Source organism: Mya arenaria, chromosome 12, assembly GCF_026914265.1.
Source record: "Mya arenaria isolate MELC-2E11 chromosome 12, ASM2691426v1".
Classification (NCBI taxonomy): domain Eukaryota; kingdom Metazoa; phylum Mollusca; class Bivalvia; order Myida; family Myidae; genus Mya; species Mya arenaria.
Window position 1 is genome coordinate 52,358,520 of NC_069133.1, and position 22,134 is coordinate 52,380,653.

Genomic DNA, 22,134 nt, shown 5'->3' on the forward strand with positions numbered 1-22,134 from the left:
TCCGTGTTTCCAATCATGTTTAGTGAGATGCCAATATCTTATCATTTCAAATATTAACTATAAGACTTATCATTTGTTTTTGTGTTTCCTGCAAAGCATGGTAGACACATAGGGATAACTTTTTCCATAGTCGTTGTTCACAGCATCACACTGTTTCCAAACAATAGCTTTTGAACAGCTTGATATGCACGTTTGTCATATAGATAACCCTTATTGAATTTAGGGTGAATAGGTCAATGGTCAAAGTCATGGTGACAGTTACAAGAAAAAGTTTAGGGATTTAATTATTGATTCATAACTTGAAGAACTTCTTGTATAGCCTTCATACTTGGTATGCACATTGGTCTTGGGCAGTAGGTGACCCCTGTTGCTTTTGGTCACTACACAAATTATGTGAGCTCTTGACAGGCGACACATCTGGTTCACAGAATTCTAGTTTGCATAAACTTGTAATGGCTGAACATCATTATATTTTATTTCAGAGTGGTGGATGCTATCCATGCAGAACTCTTGGCTGAGGAAGGTCAGTTACAGTTGTGTACTTTCTCGCTATATGAAAAGATACATGCTAGATATAACAAAATTATTCTTATTGCAATGATGATGATATTCAATGACATCAACAGTGTTATAAAGCTTTTATGAAGGCCATAACTGAGTATTGTTTTATCAGTTATTCTTGAATTTGAGTTCATTCCATGAGTTGGTATACAATTGTTCATCTTTGATTTCCAGTGCGTGTAGACCAGGCCCAGTTAGAGAAACGAGCCAAGAAAATCCTGCGTGTGATGGCTTCATCGGTCTCAAATACTCTCACCAAGTATGTATGGTTTAAACTTATGTTACCTTTGTTGATCAAAAGTCTATTTTAAGATAAAATTTTAATCAAAATTATACAATTACTTAAAGGGAATATTTGAGAGGGCTGATCAATAATTAAAAAAAAATAAGTTAATGCCACAAATGAAAATGACAATGTAGCCTGCAATTTTAAATAAACTCCGCTTTAAGTTGTATGTTATTTTCATGTCACAAAAGTCTAAAGTGACTTATCAAGATCCTTAATTGGATTTAAAGGGACTGTACACCAGATTGGCACCAAAATGACCAAAAAAGTTTTTTCTGTAACGAATCTCAGGACAATTATTTAATAGAATGTGTTACGCTTTGATATCATAATTGTAAAAAAAGTTCCAAAATGTAAAAAAAAAATTGTGTCGGAGACCTGTTCGAACCCGTGTCGCCAAAATTGCAGTCCAGCATCGTATCCACTGAGCTACGAAGGCTTACTCTAATCGAGTGACATAATTAAGCTATAAACCTAACTCGGTGATAACATCGATCAGCCAATCACGCATAAGGAATGAATTCTACTAGGTAGACATACCCAGTAATCTTTTTTATTGGTAAATACGAAATAACTGCTAAACTTAAATAAATTTTAAACTATGTGGTACTTCAGTTAGTAAGTTTCAATGCATTGTACACATTAATACCAAGTTTATGACAGTTTTCAACAATTTTCTTTTTTTCTTGCAAATTGATCATCTGGTGCACAGTTGCTTTAAGGGCTTAGTTCTAGGTCTTTAGCTATGTTACGTAGTTTGGTGGCTCAAGCACTAATACAGTCATTTAGGTGCTAGCAGACCTGGTCAACTATAAGACTAGCCCAAATATTGACCATTGACAGCCAAAAAGGGAGTATTAGCCTTCTTATTAACCCATCTGCTGTTGGTTTTTAAGTGAAGAAGTTTAGGTATTGTGATAGCCTTGGTCTCATCGTGTGCAAAAACTAGCCTTGGCCATGACTCAACAACTGTTCAAGATATTCAACTGAGACTTGGTATAGTTATGTCTCTTGTTTGTAACAAATAAACAAACAGTGGTGGATGTAATGTATTTATGTTCTTTCTTTGTTTGCTACAGACTGACTACCTGGACCCTGCACCATATTTTGAATGGCTTGTTGGGCGCCATATATGTACATCGTGGCCAAATGGCTATGGTGAAAACTGCCTCCCAGGTATACGTAAAGCTCATATTCCAACTTCAACAATTTAGTTACAATTTTGATAATCATTTTTATGAAATCAGATAATGCCAGAAGAAATGTTTGTATTCAATTTCACTGCAAAAAAAACAGAGGAGGGAGGTCAGGATGGCATGTTTATAGATTTGAAGAGTTGTGATTAACTAGTTCATTTTACACATGCCTTGAGGTCATATTGCCCAATCTGAAATGCCTACACATGAAAAATACATGGAAGTTAATATTTCATGATTTAAATAATACCCCTATTGTTTGTTATTTAAGCGTGGGGTACCCCTGCTTTTTCTGCCGCTTCACAAAAGCCACCTGGACTATATACTCATCACATTTATTCTGGCCAACTACGAGATTAAAAACCCCAACATCGCCGCTGGAGATAACCTCGACATACCTTTCTTCAGGTAATGGTCATAAAAGTCAGGTTTGAATTTAAGTGTTTATGGTTACAATTGAAGAACTAATAAGTTCAACATTCAACTAGTGTTTAATTATGTCTCCCCCATTCATGGGGAGACATATTGTTTTTGCCCTGTCCGTCAGTCAGTCCATCAGTCAGTCAGTCAGTCAGTCAGTACGTCACACTTCGTTTCCGCCCAATAACTATAGAACTCTTAGACCCAGGAACTTCATACTTGGTATGCTAGTTGGTCATGACTAGTAGATGACCCCTATTGAATTTGGGCTCACTAGGTCAAAGATCAGGGTCAACGTGACCTTGAGGTGAAGAAACGGTTTCCACTCAATAACTAAAGATCCTTTGGGTCCAGGAACTTCATACTTGGTATGCTAGTTGTTCATGACTATTAGATGACTCCTATTGATTTTGAGATCAAAAGGTCAAAGGTCAAGGTTACCTTCAGGTAAAAAATGTTATGTTGGCAGTGACCTTAAGCTTAAAAATGGTTTCTGCTCAATAACTAAAGAAAGCTTGTACCCAGGAACTTCATAGTTGTTCATGACTAGTAGATGACTCCTATTAATTTTGAGATCAGTAGGTCAAAGGTCAAGGTCACCGTGACCTTAAGGTGAAGAAACTGTTTCCGCTCAATAACTAGAGAACGCTTGCACCCAGGAATTTCATACTTGGTATGCTAGTTGGTCATGACTAGAAGATGACCCCTATTGATTTTGAGATCACTAGGTCAAAGGTCAAGGTCGCCATGACCTTGAAGTGAAGAAACAGTTTCCGCTCAATAACTAAAGATCCTTTGGTTTCAGGAACTTCATACTTGGTAAGCTAGTTGTTCATGACTAGAAGATGACCCCTATTGATTTTCAGATCAAAAGGTCAAAGGTCAAGGTTACCTTCAGGTAAAAAATGATACGTTGGCGGTGACCTTAAGCTTAAAAATGGTTTCTGCTCAATAACTTAAGAATGCTTGTACCCAGGAACTTCATACTTGGTACGCTAGTCGGTCATGACTAGTAGATGACCCCTATTAATTTTGAGATCAGTAGGTCAAAGGTCAAGGTTGCCATGACCTTGAGTTGAAGAAACGGTTACCGCTCAGTAACTAAAGAACACTTGCACCCAAGAACTTAAAACTTGGTATGCAAGTTGGTTATGTAGATGATCCCTATTGATGTTGTGATCAGTAGGTCAAAGGTCATGGTCACGATGACCTTGAGCTGAAAAATGGTTTCCGATCAATAATTGAATAACGCTTGCGCCCAGGAACTTCATACAATGCAAACTTCGTTTACATTTTCCATGATTAATCAACAACACTTTCTTCTCTTCACTATTTAATATGGTCGAAGAAACCAAACTTCACTGTTGGTTTGTCTCCAGTCCAAAGTTACAAATTTCATGTCCATCATTTATTTTTTCTCAGCTACGACCACACAATAGGGGAGACAAGCGCTTTTTCAAAAAGCAATCTCTAGTTAAGCTTGTTCTGGCTTTTTTATATTTGTTGGTCAAATATACAAAACTGGGACATGTGCCATGACTGAGTACATGTATTAGATCTTTTCATCATCAGAGTTCTCCATGGTAACTGTTAATGGTTAATTTGCCGAATTTCAGGAAAAATGAGAATATTTAAAGACTCAACTAATGGAAATTTAAAAATTATTTCAATGTATTATGTGTATTCCAGTTGGCTGATGCGAGGTCTGGGTGGTTACTTTATTCGCCGGAAGTTGGACAGGGATGGGGGCAAAGATATGCTGTACAGGTCCGTGCTGCATTCTGTAAGTGATTTTGCAGTGTTGACCATGTTCATCATGAATATTTTACAGGACAGTGATAGTAAGCTTGCCTGTTTTCAAAGAAAAATACATAGTGCTTAAGTTGTCAATTTTGGCAGAGTTGTGCAAAGCTAAAACATTTGACCGTAACTGATTTTTATTTTGAATATTCACACATGTTAATGATGACAATACATGCATTATTGGAATGGTAATATTAAATAGTACAACACCCAATATTTTGTCACTATGTTTCAGTATATGGAGCAGCTGTTGTGCTACGGGGAATTTCTCGAGTTTTTTCTCGAGGGTGGTAGATCCCGGACAGGTCGCCCCCTCCTGCCAAAGGGTGGACTACTCTCAGTGATTGTGGACTGTCTTAAAAACGGTATACAATTATAATGTAAACAGTTATAGATTTTGTTGAATTGGTGCCCTCAACAGTGAAAATACACACAATTAAAGGTCTTAATTATACCCCCACAAACGAAGTTTGAGGGGGTATATAGGAGTGAGCTTGTCGTTCGGTCGGTCTGTCTGTCTGTCGGTCTGTCGGTTTTCATGGTTTCCGGACGATAACTCATGAAAGGCTAGACAGATTTGAAAATTTTTTGGTACAAAGGTGTAACATCAGAAGATACAGGTCAAGTTCGATATTGGGGCTGGTTGGGCCAAGGTCAAGGTCACTGTTACTAGAAGTAGAAAAACGGTTTCCGGACGATAACTCATGAAAGGCTTGACAGATTTGAAATTTTTTTGGTACACAGGTGTAACATCAGAAGATACAGGTCAAGTTCGATATTGGGGCTGGTTGGGCCAAGGTCAAGGTCACTGTTACTAAAAATAGAAAAACGGTTTCCGGACGATAACTCATGAAAGGCTTGACAGATTTGAAAAAATTTTGGTACACAGGTGTAACATCAGAAGATACAGGTCAAGTTCGATATTGGGGCTGGTGGGGCCAAGGTCAAGGTCACTGTTACTAAAAATAGAAAAACGGTTTCCGGTCGATAACTCATGAAAGGCTTGACAGATTTGGACAATTTTTGGTACACAGGTGTAACATCAGAAGATACAGGTCAAGTTCAATATTGGGGCAGGTGGGGCCAAGGTCAAGGTCACTGTAGCTAAAAATAGAAAAACAGTTTCCGGACGATAACTCATTAAAGGCTAGACAGATTTGAACAATTTTTGGTACACAGGTGTAACATCAGAAGATACAGTTTGGTACACAGGTGTAACATCAGAAGATATAGGTCGAGTTCCATATTGGGGCTGGTGGGGCCAAGGTCAAGGTCACTGTTACTAATAATAGAAAAACGGTTTCCGGGCGATAAATCATGAAAGGCTTGACAGATTTGAACAATTTTTGGTACACAGGTGTAACATCAGAAGATACAGGTCAAGTTCGATATTGTGGCTGGTGGGGCCAAGGTCAAGGTCACTGTTACTAAAAAAAGAAAAACGGTTTCCGGACGATAACTCATGAAAGGCTAGACAGATTTGAACAATTTTTGGTACACAGGTGTAACATCAGAAGATACGGGTCAAGTTCGATATTGGGGCTGGTGGGGCCAAAGTCAAGGTCACTGTTACTAAAAATAGAAAAACGGTTTCCAGACGATAAATCATGAAAGGCTTGACAGATTTGAACAATTTTTGGTACACAGGTGTAACATCAGAAGATACAGGGCAAGTTCAATATGGGGCTGGTGGGGCCAAGGTCAAGGTCACTGTTACTAAAAATAGAAAAACGGTTTACGGATGATAACTCATGAAAGGTTTGACAGATTTGAACAATTTTTGGTACACAGGTGTAACATCAGAAGATACAGGTCAAGTTCGATATTGGGGCTGGTTGGGTCAAGGTCACTGTTACTAAAAATAGAAAAACGGTTTCCGGACGATAACTTATGAAAGGCTAGTTTTTCTTGTCAGCAGTGTAACTTCTAAATTACCCAACAGATTTAAATAAAACAATACATGCATGATAAAAGAAGATGCAGTGTGCAGTAACCTTGGAGTTATGGCCTCTTTTCAAAGGAATGGTTTGCCATTCCTGTGTCCAGGCGGCATTTGGGGGTATTCGTCACTCCTGTGACAGCTCTAGTTATAATAGAAGTTTACTATCATTGTCATTAAAGAATCGTGTAGCTGAATTTAATTGTACAGTCAAAACTCACTATTGAAGTTGTTGGGACCTTGTGGAAAACTTTGAGATAATGAATACTTGATATAACAGACATACCACAAATATCTTACCCAGCCCATATATTTAAAAAAGTTGTTATAACCGGAACATCGAGATAACAGATTCTGACCATGCGAGTTTCGACTGTATTGCTGAATCTTTATAATAAGTCTACAAGCATTCTTTTTCAAATTTGAAATTTCAAAATGTTAACATCATTGTACCTTTGGCCAATTGTTCACCATGACCAATAAAATAATAGGAAAAGTCCGCCCCATGTTTACACATGTTATACACATGTTATGTGGTGATATATTTCCAGGAATTGTGGAGGACGTGTATGTGGTGCCTGTCAGTATCAGCTATGAGAAACTGTTGGATGGGAACTACAACAATGAACAAATGGTACAAAAACACACTTTGTTTCTGTGGTACTCTGTTCAATCTTAACACCTGTGCAATTACTAAATGTTTGGCTCCATTTTGAACTGTTGACAATGTTAACCTTCATTTAAAAAAGGTAAAATCCCTTAAAAAAAATTCAAATAACGGCCTATCAGTCATTGATATTAAGACTTAAGGATCAAACAATTCAACTTCATATGCCAAATTAAATTAACTTGGCTTAAGAAATTGTTAGAAGTATTATTTTAATATTGAGCAAACCCAGCAAGAATTTCAAAATGCTTATGTCAACCACTGCAGTCACCATTAAGATAACCTCATGATTGAATGATAATGAAAGATTTGAATATGTCCAAAACCTACTTGTACATAGAAGTTAATTCTCAATCAAAAGGAAGTATGGTATTTATCAATATTTTCCAAACATCTTTGTTAAATATGTTTTTCTTATTTTTATTCAGGGTGTTCAAAAGAAGCGAGAGTCGTTTCTGGGGGCGGTGAAGGCTATATGGCTTGCCCTACGGTGCTACTTTGGAAATGTACGAGTGGATTTTGCCCAACCTTTCTCTCTGAAGGTTTGTTATAAAGATGTTAAACGATGTAATAGGTTTATGTTATCCTCGAGTCAGTTCTTCAGTGAATGCCATATGGACTGTGCTACTGCGTTGCTTTGGCAATGTATGGGTGGACTTAACCCTGTCTGATTGAAATTATTTTTCATAATGTCTGTTTGTTCAGTCCATTGAAGTTCAAAGTTCAGTTACAGTGTGTAAACACAATACATAGTTATTGGTGATGGGGAATCGGCTGGGATTTCCAACATCGATTAATCAGAAATCCCATCTGATCGATTAATAACAATAATCGAATGGTATATCATTCTAATGTATTCTATTTGACTGAAAATAAAAATATGATTTCTTGTTGTTGCTTTTTGTTTTAATAAGTCATTTGATGACATTAACAGGGATATGATTGTTCTATCACTGTATGCAGCCACAAGGGGCAGAAACAAATTATTTATATTTATTCTAGCCTGTATTTCATACATATAAATTTGTTTCTTCCCCCTGTGTATGCAACTGATTATTTTTACCGCAAGCGTCATAACAGACTCATACAAAATAGTATCTAAAAGGTTGGAATGATTCCTGTTCCAACATACAATGCGTCTCTTAGCAAAACTTAAATTGCTATCTGTAAAAGCATTTTTGAGTTGCCTTTAGGCAAACTCTCTGGAGTCATGTTTGATACCATATTTCAGAGTTACACTATTTTTCGCGGACCCCTTGATTCAGGTAGAATGCCGCGCTGAAAGAAGTTCCATATCTATCATGTTTTCCACATGCATAGTTCAATTATTATGTGTGATGTGTCTTAATAAATCATTTATTGTGCGAGTCTGAAACTCGATTATTTGCATTTTGGTCAAATGAAGGTATTAAAAATGATTTATCCTGTCTCGTAGTAATTTATGCTTTTACATATTGTCAGAGGGGTGAGCGCAAGACTGTGTTAAGTGTAAAGCAATAAAGAATGCACTTAGCACAGTCTTGCGCTCACCCCTCTGTCAAATTGTGCAGTACCGGGTAATAAAAGTAGTCCATTGAATTTCTCGCCAGCTTGTCAAAACCCGCCCAATTCTGTGGTACTTCGGCTAAAAGTAGTCCATGAATGTGAAGTGTCGGGCGTGCTATTTTGTTATTTCATTAAAATAAACGTATGGAAATTAAAAAAAATTAACGTCGAGAAACGTTTGTTATCATAAGTGATTTATATACAATTCATTTTGAATGTTCGACTAAAATATCGCGGAGGAATCGTCGCCAGCTTCAATCCGGGCTAACTCTTCTACAAACCACAAACTATATCTGGTAAGTAGCCAACTATAACAAATTGTTTTTCCTTCAATTTCTTATTGTATGTGTTGAGTATTTTACAATCATAGCAGTGCATTGTTATTTTTGTCTTGTGACATATCTGCACAATTTACAAAGCGTCCGAAGTCAGTCATTTTTCAAAAACTCTGGGCATCGTTCAACAACACCGGAGCCTGCCATTTTGTAAAATCTCGGCCCTCGTTCAACAACAACGAATCGACAATCAGCAGTTCCGTTTGCATGCACTTGAATATATTGTCATTCACTTGAGTTTTCTTTTTATCGTAGGTTATTTATGTTTGATGTTCTCTGTGCATTTTTAAACAAACCATTTTTGCACAAATTACGTGAATTCGACTTCGGAAAAACGATCCGTCTTCGTTCATTTTAGCATGCATGGAATAATTTCGTAACCAAGCCTTATGTTTATCTCGGGTTATATATGTATGTTGTATTCCGTGCATTTCTACTTAACGTTACTCGAGTGCGCATGCTAAATTTAGGTTATCAATGATAATATCATTTTACTGCGCTCTTCGCCCCCACCACCATTATCAAACACGTACATTTGGGATTTTTTTATTGATGTTCACACTCACAGACATGTATTGAATTGACATATTAAAGACTGGTTAATTCTGATCAATTAACATTTTGTTTACATCAAGAGTTTGATAATCAATAGTTTGAGGTGTTTGGAATATTGGATACATTGTTAAAATATTGTAAAGCAAGTATTTGAGAAGCACTTGTGACTTTTTTCATCAAGTGTTTACATCACGCGTGTTTGAATATTGGAAACGAGATTTTAATTGTTAAGTGTGTGTTTGATCAATAGTTTGATTTTAACTTTTTCATTTTTATTGGTCGAGCTTCTTTGATTCTAAGTCCTTTGGACTGTATTGAGCACAAAGTGTATTCTAAGTGTTTTCTCAAAGTGTATATATATAAAAGTGAACACTTAAAAATTGATTGCGTAATTGTTATACAAAGTATACCATCACCCATACATAGAGCTTATTGGATAGAGTGTAACAGGATTCGCCCTATGTGTCTGTCTAGCCGTACACATGTTCGTGTCTGATCCATATCTCCCGTCATGAATAAATGATTTTTTAAATTTTACAGAAATGTTAACCACATCCAAGATTATGTGTTGCAGGTCAAAGTTCAATGTCACAAAGCTTAATTGTCATATATTCTACTAATACAGCTAGTGACTTCATATTTGGCATGTAGGTGTACCTGATGGAGCCACCAATTTTCAGTGGTAACATTTGAAGGTCAAGGTCATCCTTCAATGTCAAAGGTCAACTTTTGAACTATTGCAGATACAGAATTGATACTTGACATGCATGTGTATCTCATTAAGTTGCAGATATTCATTTGTAACATAACACAGTCAAGGTCATCCTTCAAGGTCAAATGTCAAATTTATTTGTGACAAGACCCTTTGGGCGCATTGGTGTTTCAACTACATACTTTTATTTACCATCGCAATGGTTACAATTTGACAGGGTAATAACTAACGTTTTTTTTTGTGTGCAAATTTAATGCCCCTTTACAGGCAGACAAATGTTGGCATACATAAAAGATGATGATTGAAAATAAGCAATCAAAAACTTCTTTATGCCACATCAAAGATGTCGATGTTATTTCTCCTTGCAGGACAGCGTTGCCACTACAGTAATGGTGAATGACAAAGAGGTGAATGTGCGGACCATTACGGTGGAGGACCGTACTGGGAAGGTGAAAGTCAGCCTGTGGCGCAACATTGCAGCAGAGCCTGTGGTGTTGGGGGATGTTGTTGCCATCACCAATATTGTTGTCAACAGCAAGAGATATAACAATGAGGAATCCCTGTCGTCAACACAATTTACAAAGATAGAGGTAAATGCTATATCTTGGAACATACAAACATACATGTACTCGAGCAAAAGTTCCTTTCCAAATCCTCTGATCTACCTAAACTATTTGCAATGCACAGACTTGAATTTTAGCATGAAGGTGCATCTCAATGACCCACACATTTTGAGGGTCCACTTGTCAAGGTCACATTCAAGATGTAAAATTGCCATTAACTTTTCATCCATTTGACAAACTTCATATTTAACATGATATTGCATCTCAGGAAGCCGCTCATTTTTTAGCGGCCATGTTAAGGTAAAGATGTCCCATCAACATCAAGCGTTTCATTTATGAAATGTTTATACTACCCCTGGCAATTACGCATGCAAACTATTTCGATAGTGTATTTGTCCCATACTCTAACTTAAAAACTACTTGAAAGAATTAAAGGAATTGAAGGAATTTGATTGAAACTTGCAACTTAGATAGATAGCAATGTGAAGTTGTGCACTTTGCAAGGGTTATAACGCTTGGTCAATTTGTTGCAGAGTTATCTCCCCTTGTTCCATAGTTTAATAGTGTAAACTTTGTCCAGAGCATACTATGACAACTACTAGATTATATTTGATAAAGTTTTAAACAATGGTAGAGCTCAATTAGAGGAAGTACAGTTTACAAATACCATAACCCATGTTTGCTTAATGACAGAGTTATTTCCCTTTGTTACTTTTTCTTGTCCAGTGCATAACTTGAAAACTACCGGATGGAATTTCATATACTGCATACAATGGTAGAGCTCAATGAAAGGAAGTGCAGTGTACAAGAACCATAACCCCTTTATGCTTAATAACGGAGTTATTCCCTACTTTATTTATATAGGTTACTGACATGCCAAACACCGAGATGACGGCCACCATTCTAGGACTTGACCTGGGTGATGTGGAATCCCAGTTACTCACAGAACAGGATGGAATCTTCAATGTATCAAACGAAGTGCTAGTTGCAGCCTTTCAGTGTCAGTTGGAAGACATTACAGCCAAACTACCAAAAACACTGAATTTCATAGCCAAAGGACAGTCTGTGGTCACCTTTAATGAGTGAAAAATCATGTTCAAAGTTTATAGTTTAGAGATGTTTACTTTTCATACACTGGAGCATGACAGTCTGTGGTCACCTTTAATGAGTGAAAAATCATGTTCATAGTTTATAGTTTAGAGATGTTTACTTTTCATACACTGGAGCATGACAGTCTGTGGTCACCTTTAATGAGTGAAAAATCATGTTCATAGTTTATAGTTTAGAGATGTTTACTTTTCATACACTGGAGCATTCATAGTGTTGCCTGTTATATCATTCCATCACCAAGAATTACCAAACTTGCTAGCTCTTGACCTGGGTGGTGTGGAATCAAGCTTAGTCACAGAACAGGATGGAATCTTCACTAAATCGAACGAGGATCTAGTTATCACCTAGGATTACCAAACTTAGTGTGAGGATGCATATATTGAATGCAGCGTTCCACTTTCATCAGTTTCATGTCCTTCTGACGTTGACCTTTACATTTGATCTTCATTATTTAGAGTAATATTCTTGATGAAAATTCACTTTAAAACACACAAAAATCTATCTTTGTCTGTTAGAGGACATTACCTATCTGTCATTGATGTGACAGATTGATGCATTATTTGATGTGAAAGTGGCGTATTTTACCTATTATAAAAGTCATTTGAATTCAATTTGAGAATTTTATTTCTCATAGTTCCTGCCCACAACTGTCAATCATTATGTGAACCACCAGCCGCGTTTTACAATTTTACTTTAAAGGTACCAGTATGAAACAAGAGCAGCAATGTGCCAATCAACCTCTTGTGTACTTTTTAATTGGCCAATTGTAAAGCACGCAACGGTTCGTAAACTAATTTACAATCTGGGGTGGGAATCATGAGGCATTAAAATCCTCACACTTTATTCATTTTGGTGTAATTAGGGACCCCCACACATCAATGTGGGAGCCCTATAGTAATCACCCTGTTTGTCTGTCCGTCCATTCGTTTTTTTGTTTTTCTTCCATAACTTCAGTATTTCTTAACACATTATCCCCTATGCTATATTTAGATTCCGACGTCATTTTTATATTTTTAGCTAACCAAAAATAATCTTGAAGGCTAGAAGTATCGGTTTATCTCAATGGTTTTAAAGGCATTATGGGATATAGAGCATTTGCTCCTAAGGAGCAAATGCTCTATTTCTCACAATTTCTTCAAACATCAGCCACAATAATTGTGCAATAATGTGTCTCTAGGAGATAATGAGTTAATGGAATTTGATAAAACTTCATACAATAGTAAAGCTCAATGGGAAGAAATGCAGTGTACAAGAACCATAGCTCTAATTTACCTAATTATGGAGTTATTGACCTTTGTTACTTTGTCTTGTCCGGAACATAACTTGAAAACTACTGTATGGAATTTCATAAAACATCATACAATGGTAAAGTTCAATGATAGGAAGTGCAGTAATTTGCTTAATTACAGAGTTATTGCCCTTTGTTACTTTTTCTTGTCCAGAGCAAAACTTGGAAACTACTGGATGGAATTTCATAATACTTCATACAATGTTAAAACTCAATGAGATGAAGTGCAGTGTACAAGAACCATAACTCTTAATTTGCTAATTATGGAGCTATTGTCCTTTGGTACTTTTACTTGTCTGGAGCATAACTTGAAAACTACTGGATGGAATTTCATATTTACTTCATACAATGGTAGAGCTCACTTGGTCAGAGTTCTAGTTCAATTACATATTGTAGGAAAAAATCTACCTCTTTTACTAAAAATGATTTCATCTATAACGTTTTTGGTCATTACTTTTACCAGACGATATAGGTTTTTTTTCGTGTTTGAAAGATTGAATATTCATCAGCAGAATTACTTTTAAATCTTTGTCAGTGCATATCTCCTATACTATATGGCCTACGATCACCAAACTTGGCTTGTGGTTGCATTTTTGGATTGTGAAGTGTCATGTATCACTATCATTCTGACCTTGACCTTCACATTCTACCTTGATTTTCACACACCAATTGAGTGGAGGCGTCCATGTACCATATATGCATGTCTACTAGTAGTTAAGTTTTAAATGTACTTTAGTTAAATACAAGGAGTACAGGAATACTCGCATTTTATTATACCAGGCTTTAAAAATTGAATTTGCTTTTGCCAAATTCCAGCTACAGCTGTCTGCATTCTTTTTACATGCTCTTGGTGACACCTTCCCTAATTGACCACTACCTATCTAAGACAGGTAGTTGTATTAAAGAGTTGTTTTGCTGAATACACTCAACAAAACTCCTAATCGGTCACCTAGGTAATCTTCTAATATTCCCTTCCCTGTACAATAAGCTTAATTACAAATAAGATTTATGAAAAGACCATTATCTCGTACACATGCTGTGAAAACTTGGTTCACGTACTACGCTTCATCAAAAAGATACAGTGTCTCAAATGACAACACTATCAATAATAAAAGTCACAAAATCTAACATAGCGTATAAAGGAAGAAAAATAAAAAATACCACCCTTTGTCACTTTAAAATGATATTACATGACATGTGAGACTGATACACAGTCACCAATGGCTTAATAAGTTAAAAAAAAATGTTCAACTTTAACATTACCTTCTATGTGAAACAGAGACTGTGTCAAAAGATTTTAAAAATACAAAATCAATGAAAAATGTGATTCCCTATGGAATTTGCATTGTAATTTCTTTTCCTTGTGACTTTTGGATTAGGAGTAATCACATATGAACTGTGTTTTCTCTGCCGTTTAAGCTTCGATTTAGCTGAAATTTTCTAAGAATATTGCCACGAGATGGGGAAAATAGAATACTGAACTGTATATTGTTGACACTTTATGCATTTTTCAGTAAAGTTACTTTACTAAGTGACCGATTAGGAGTTTTGCCAAGTTTACATCAGCTGAGACAATTACTAATTTTTCAGACAGGACAGAAATATAGTTTTAAAAAAAATCCAGTTTAAGAAGTGATCGGTTAGAACTTTGACTGAGTGTATGTCATTTCACATATCTTACAAACTATTGATATGTCATTTGCTTATTATGTTGCCTATGATTTCTTTCTATGTTATGACTAAACTTTTACTATACTGTACATATCGTTGTCTGTTTATCTTTGTTTCATTCAACTTAGATATTTTTTCAAGCCAATTTTTTTTTTTGCTAACCTTAAATTAATATAACAGGAATACAACTGCTTTCATAGTACATCATTTACCCATTACCCGATATGCTATATTTGGATGATGACATTATTTTCTACACTTGGTTATAAATTTTTGAAATGCTTTGCAAAAGAAAAATTGAATTTCTAACAGTTTTGAAAACCTTTTTAAAAAGTGAGCATTTGCTCCTTAAGAAGAACATGCTCCATTTTTAACATTTCTCGGATGCATCAAAATGTGTCTTATCAGATAATGGGTTAATAGTGTCGCGGGTTAGTGTTAGTACACATAATTAATGGCAACATATCAAAGCCAAGATCATCCTTCAAAGTCAAAGGTCAAATTTAAGGTTAATCAAGATGTTAATAGGCCATATTGCATACAGGCAGCAACTTGTTTTACAAACAGTGTTTTATGTGAAACACGAGACATACTATTTTACAAAACTGATAATGTACAACATAAACCTTGTACTTGTATTACTTTTACACCATCTTGTATGTACAATCTCATTCTAACCAGTATTTCAAGCAGATTCTATGCCAATCTAGTCATTGTTTTTTTAGCTCCACTGGCCGAAGGCCATGGAGCTTATGTCGTCACAGATTGTCCGTCGTGAGTGCGTGCGTAAACTTTTACTTTAAACGACATCTCCTCTGAAACTGATAAGCGGATTTTGACAAAACTTCACAGGAATGTTCCTTTGGTGGTCCTTTACCAAAATTGCTCAAATGGTTCCGGTCCATTGCACAATATGGCCGCCAGAGCTAAAAATAGCAAAATCTTTAAACGACATCTCCTCTAAAACGGTTAGGCAGATTTTGATGAAACTTGACAGTAATGTTCCTTGGGTGGTCCTTTATTAAAATTGCTCAAATGGTTCTGGTCCATTGCACAATATGGCCGCCACAGCTAAAAATAGCAAAATCTTTAAACGACATCTCCTCTGAAACGGATAGGCAGATTTTGATGAAACTTGACAGAATTGTTCCTTGGGTGGTCCTTAACCAAAATTGCTCAAATGGTTCCGGTCCGCTGCACAACATGGCTGCCAGGGCAAAAAAAATTAGAAAAACCTTTAAAGAACATCTCAGAAACCGATGATCAGATTTTGATGAAACTTAACAGAAATGTTCCTTGGATGGTCCTTTATCAAATTTGCTTCAATGGTTTCGGTCCACTGCACAAGATGGCCCCCAGAGGTAAAAATAGAAAAACCTTTAAACGACTTCTCCTCAGAAACCGATGATCGTATTGCAATGAAACTTGACAGAAATGTTACTTGGGTAGTCCTTAACCAAAATAGCCCAAACAGTTCTGGTCTGCTGCACAACATGGGCACCAGAGCTAAGAATAGAAAAAAAATGTTAAACTACATCTTCTCAGAAACCGATTATCAGATTTTGATAAAACTTTACATAAATGTTCATCGGGATGCCCTTTAACCAAAATTGCCCAAATGGTTCCGGTCCGCTGCACAACATGGCTGCGAGAGTTAAAAATAGAAAAACCTTTAAGGACTTCTCGTCCGCAGTCTTCACGAAAAACATTTTAACCTACTAGCCAGTTGGACTAGCATAATGGCATATTTTACTAGTCCGAATGACAATCTAGTAGTCCGACTATTTTGCCACATTATAAAACTGTCTGCTTGAGGTAAATACCTATTTCAATTGAGCAGCTTGCAGTTTGAGTAAACATTTCTTTATTATGATGCTCATGCAGTGATAGGGAGTGACATCCTTCTGTTGGGAATAGTGCTCCTTGTTTTTCAGAACCTATGGGTACTATGTAAAAACAAAAGGCATCTTGCTTGAATAGACTGTAATAATATCAACATGGTTAGAAAAGAAATGCCATGCTTTAATAGCTTTGATTACATTTTATTACTGAATTACCTCCCTTTAATAGAAAAAAAAATAATGTCTTATATTTTCACGTATAGCATCTTGAAATAATTTTTAAACAAAAATAATTTATGAGTAAAAATATAAGCATAAAGTTCTCACAAAAAGATCAATTAAAAAACCTTACATTTATACATAGGAAAGTATATATAGACTGAACATTAATTTTCGTTTAAGTGACATTCTGAAAGTTTATGAAACAGCTATTTTTAGTAACTTAAATGGCCGTAAAGTGTAAGTGAAACACCAAGTCGATTCTATCTCGTCAGTTCTTGTTCAGGTTAGATATTTGCTTCATAATCTATTCAGATTAAATGTTAACCGATGATCAGATTTTGATGAAACTTGACAGAAATGTTCCTTGGGTGGTCATTAACCAAAATTTGTTAAATGGTTCCAGTCCACTGCACACCATGGCTGCCAGAGCTAAAAAATAAAAAAAAACTTTATACGACTTGTCGTCGAAACCGATGACCTTTTTTCGATAAAACTTGACAGAAATGTTTGTTTGGTGCTCCTTTACTCAAATTGCCCAAATCATTTCGGTCCACTGCACAACATGGCAGCCAGAGCTATTAAAGTAAAAAAAAAATTCAAATAACTTCTCCTCAAAAATTGATGATTGTATTTCTATGAAACTTGACGAAAATGTTCGTTAGGTGGTCTTTGCTTGAACCTTTTGGCCAGTGGAGCACAGGCACTGATGTGCCTCTTGTTTCTTCATCTCATATCTTCAAAGGCTTAGAAAAAATAACCCCTTCACTCCCAGGCCAAGTGTGCACATGAAAACTATTATATTTACTTCCAACTTAAAACACTTCCCCAACCTTTGGTAATAAAATCTATGGATTGAATTTCAAACAGTTTGGATCTAGATGAAACTTTAGTTACTAAGTGTCTTGTACAGGCTCAAGCCATATTCATAAAGCTCCTAAGGAAAATCTTAAACTTAAGTGAACATTTCCATTGCAGATTTCTCACTTTTTTACCCATAATACTTCAATGAAACTTTGCATTCATATGCAAAACTATGTTTTTCATAAGCATGAAAAGTTTCTTTGACGTTTGCTTAAAAATAAATTGGAAATCCGCATCTGAAATGTTCACTTAAGTTTAAGATTTTCCTTAGGAGCTTTATGAATACGGCCCCTGAGCTACTGTGTGCCATTTAGGCCAGTAAACAGGTTAAATATTCACTATTTTGTTACCTCTGATTTTTTACCAAATCATACTTAATGTGCAATGTATCTATTTTCTTGATAAAAATAAAAGAAAAGTCCACAATTTTTTTTTTTTGTCACTATAACCACTTCATCAACGTCAAGGTCACACTGATTTCAACTGTTTTATGCAAGACTTGTAACTGCAAGTGATTTTACATCCGACAATTGTATACAGCTGTTTGTCTCCCTCCAAGTGTGATCTTGACCTTATAGGTAGGGACCTGGATCTTGTATATATATGTCACATCATCTTCATGTGCTGAACAACTGTGTATAGTTCTTTCAAACCATGACAATATTACATGTCTCATGTCTGCTAAAAATCTAGAACCTTTCGTCAAATATTTACAAAACTTTTGTTTACTCATATAAGCTTCATTTAGCAATGCATCTGCAAGAAACTTCTCTTGGCAACTCTCAGGACCTTCAGTCCTTTGATTTTCATTTCTAGGCAATATTGGAATTCCTTATTTTAGTCCAAAGGACCCAGCCCAATTTCCTTAAAACACTGGAAGACATTTGTACAGTTTTTTTCTTTGAGGAAATGATACAATCGATTTATATGCAAAGAACAAGATACAAGAATTTTATTTAAAGTAGATATATGATAACTTGAGAATAAGCTTAATGAGTTATTTTCCGAAATGAATAACAAACATACATATCATAACAAAGCATTACAATGAACTGGTGACTTGGAAATGAAAGCTTATACAGAAACACTGCAATCATAAGAGCACACCGTGACCCAACTAAAATATTGAGTGATCCGATGTTTTGAACGGCCCAAATTTCCATTTGAGTTGGTTATGAACTATGTCTTACAGTGTGATTTCAAAATTTGAAGTAGTTAGACCGTATGTTCCTTTAATATTGGAAAGGAAACCGTATGTTCCTTTAATATTGGAAAGGAAACTGTTTCCCATCTCCTAGCAGCATAAGTTTGTTATTTATACTCTACAGGAATGTATGGAGTCATGTTCCCGTGCCAGTAGCCCCAGGGAGGGTGTCTCTGGGGAGGGGAGTGCTCCGGCGTCCCCTCTCTCAACGTCCCCTAGGAGCCTGTTCCCATCTGCTAGCACCATGTCGCTGTACGGGACTGATGTTGCTATTGAGGATGAGAGGCAACTGATCAACAACATTGGCTCACATGTTGTTCACAGTAGGTGGAGTTTGGTTTGTTTCGGCTGTAAAGGGATTTCATTTGAAAATGTAACTACTATTTTCTTTAGCATTGATGCATCAAATTTTCAACTTTAAAAACAATAACTTAAGCTTTCATACAATTTAGAATTAGGTTACTTAAATCGATTAAAAAAGAACCCCATTATTTTAGAATATACATGTTTGATCGGATAAATTATACCCAATGTTTATGCCTTAAGAAGTAAACTTGTTCTGTTGCAGCGTGTACACGGAGCCTGGCTGTGATGAGTACCCACCTTGTAGCCTTCATGTTCCTCACGTCCAATAGACAGGTGACTAGTGTTCCACCATATAAATGTTTGTTATGTAAATTATATGAGAGTTTCAATAGTTATTGAGTATATCAAGAGTTTAATATACAGATAACATATCATACTGTACTTCTACTCTATCTTTGACAACATAGTACATCGTATACAGTGTCTATATGAGGTCAGCCATTGTCTTGGGTGCCGCCATTTTGAAATGAAGACAATTTACCGAGTCCTAAACTGACAATTCTGTAATGGGACAGCTTCTTTGATTTGCTATGAGCCAGTGTATAAACTGACTCCGTGTTTGAAGCAAATGTAAAAAAATTGGCCATCTGTAAAATTGATTTGTAATATTCCCAGGGTGGAAGTGTGAGCGAGTTATCTGGTCGGCTGACATGGCTAAGGGGTGAGATTCTTCTCAGGGGTCGTGACCTTGGATTCGCCGGAAGTACCCCCTCTAAGGACATACTGTTGTATGCTTCAAAACTTCTGGGGGAACATCTAGTCAGCGAAAAGTAATAATTACTGAGTTATGCCCCTTTTTTACTGTATCTAAAGAAATGCATTGGAATTTGCGGCAAGGTGCTCTTGTTGAAGCTAATGATGTTTTTATCTTGAGCAAAAAAAACACCTGTTGAGTGAATGGCACAAACTGAATTAATAATAAATTGGACAAATACCTTTATATAAAACAGATACAATTTTTATCAATATTTCGCATCCATAACTTTATAAACCTGCAATGCTTTTATTATCAAATTGACTCAGTAGTGAAGAGTAAATTTACTAAGGTAGGTTTCATTCTTAAAGCATTTTTTTGTATTTTTTCCAGAAAAGATGAAAAGAATGAAGAAGACAAATTGATCCCATGTGTTGATATGCCATATGTGTTTGAAATGAGTTACTATGCCAACCAGGTCATTTCTGTCTTCCTGTTGGAGAGTATTCTAGGTGAGAGTTTAGTTTGTAGTTTAAGAGATTGATATATAGTATAATGAGTGCAGTGCTGTTCCTACATAACCAGTATAATGCCCCTTCTTATATAACAGTACTGGTAAGTACTGTACTGTACCTACATAAAAACTACAATGCCCCCTTGTATATAACAGTACAGTAAGTGTTGTACTGTACCTACATAACAACTACAATGCTCCCTCTTATATAACAGTAAGTGCTGTACTGTACCTACATAACAACTACAATGCCCCCTCTTATATAACAGTAAGTGCTGTACTGTACCAACATAACAACTGCAATGCCCCCCTCATATATAACAGTAAGTGCTGTACTGTACCTACATAACAACTACAATGCCCCCTCTTATATAACAGTAAGTGCTGTACTGTACCAACATAACAACTACAATGCCCCCCTCTTATATAACAGTAAGTGCTGTACTGTACCTACATAACAACTACAATGCCCCCTCTTATATAACAGTAAGTGCTGTACTGTACCAACATAACAACTACAATGCCCCCCTCATATATAACAGTAAGAGCTATACTGTACCAACATAACAACTACAATGCCCCCCTCATATATAACAGTAAGAGCTATACTGTACCAACATAACAACTGCAATGCCCCCCTCTTATATAACAGTAAGAGTTATACTGTACCTACATAACAACTACAATGCCCCCTCATATATAACAGTAAGAGCTTTACTGTACCAACATAACAACTGCAATGCCCCCCTCTTATATACTGTGAAATCATTTATATTCGTTGGCATGAAATTTCGTGGTTTTCTGAAAATTTACATTTTCGTGGGTACTTGAATTCGTGGTTTTTCATTTTTGAAAAAAAATCCGAAACTGCGATCGTCCTAATTAGTCTGCATAATCTCCACGCGCTGGGCACGTGATTTTCGTCTACTACGTCGCACGGTTTATGACACTCGCTTTAGTGGTACAACATGCCAATAAGAGCCTATACCCATGTCAATTATCGATTTAATTGGAAATTAGGGTCATAAAAGAAGATGGTCCCTGATCAAAGATGATCAAGGAAGGCGAAGCCATTGATATCAATTAAAGAATTTGGCAAACTGTGAAAACACCGAGAAGGGGCGTACATTTGAGTACAAACAATCAATGTAATCGATTAAATATTTCATTAAAGAAAAAAAATCGAGTACCGACACTCACATCTTGTAAACCTGGAGATTTTCATGAACAGCACACGCTACAGCACGTGTTCGATATTTGGTTAACACAATGAAATGATTTGGTTTATTATTTGTTAAAGGCAGTTATAATATATTACCAAAACAATTATAGTAAGATATACAGTGAGTTCGGTATTTACGCTGTATACTGCGACCTCTGTAAAGAATATACTAGAGTATGTACGTAACAAGGCAATTGAAAAAGAGAATAAAGGGTCTATATTTCGTGGGATCTTGAATTCGTGGATCACCCAACCCACGAAAACCACGAACATTAGTGCCCCACGAACATTAATGATTTCACAGTAACAGTAAGAGCTATACTGTACCAACATAACAACTGCAATGCCCCTCATATATAACAGTAAGAGCTATACTGTACCAACATAACAACTGCAATGCCCCCCCCTCTTATATAACAGTAAGTGCTGTACTGTACCTACATAACAACTACAATGCCCCCTCTTATATAACAGTAAGTGCTGTACTGTACCTACATAACAACTACAATGCCCCCTCTTATATAACAGTAAGTGCTGTACTGTACCTACATAACAACTA

At 36.2% G+C, this 22,134-nt stretch overlaps 2 protein-coding genes across 4 annotated transcripts in view; both read left to right on the forward strand.

Moving 5' to 3' along the window:
* Positions 1-22,134, forward strand: part of LOC128211330 (glycerol-3-phosphate acyltransferase 1, mitochondrial-like) — a 58,685-nt gene that overhangs the window by 18,338 nt on the left and 18,213 nt on the right. For both annotated transcript variants that reach the window (XM_052916004.1, XM_052916005.1), the window contains exons 6-17: positions 483-523; positions 736-820; positions 1,927-2,023; positions 2,315-2,451; positions 4,153-4,246; positions 4,502-4,631; positions 6,757-6,839; positions 7,301-7,414; positions 18,904-19,102; positions 19,348-19,418; positions 19,761-19,915; positions 20,233-20,351. In XM_052916004.1, coding sequence (XP_052771964.1) covers positions 483-523; positions 736-820; positions 1,927-2,023; positions 2,315-2,451; positions 4,153-4,246; positions 4,502-4,631; positions 6,757-6,839; positions 7,301-7,414; positions 18,904-19,102; positions 19,348-19,418; positions 19,761-19,915; positions 20,233-20,351 — 1,325 coding nt within the window. The remainder of the gene's footprint in view (positions 1-482; positions 524-735; positions 821-1,926; positions 2,024-2,314; positions 2,452-4,152; positions 4,247-4,501; positions 4,632-6,756; positions 6,840-7,300; positions 7,415-18,903; positions 19,103-19,347; positions 19,419-19,760; positions 19,916-20,232; positions 20,352-22,134) is intronic.
* LOC128211331 (uncharacterized) lies at positions 8,503-12,362 on the forward strand. Of its 2 annotated transcripts, XM_052916008.1 has the most exons (3): positions 8,503-8,713; positions 10,388-10,609; positions 11,447-12,362. In XM_052916008.1, exons 2-3 carry the CDS (start codon positions 10,409-10,411, stop codon positions 11,666-11,668), a joined length of 423 nt encoding a protein of 140 aa, XP_052771968.1. In that variant the 5' UTR covers positions 8,503-8,713; positions 10,388-10,408; the 3' UTR covers positions 11,669-12,362. The 2 variants fall into 2 exon arrangements, with proteins under 2 accessions (XP_052771968.1, XP_052771967.1); XM_052916007.1 differs by lacking the exon at positions 8,503-8,713 and having other exon boundaries at positions 10,248-10,609.

Coding starts and splice junctions, on each gene's coding strand:
- LOC128211331 (XM_052916007.1), top strand. CDS start 10,349: ATGCCACATCAAAGATGTCGATGTTATTTCTCCTTGCAGGACAGCGTT. Junction 10,610..11,446: donor CACAATTTACAAAGATAGAG/GTAAATGCTATA, acceptor TTATTTATATAG/GTTACTGACATGCCAAACAC.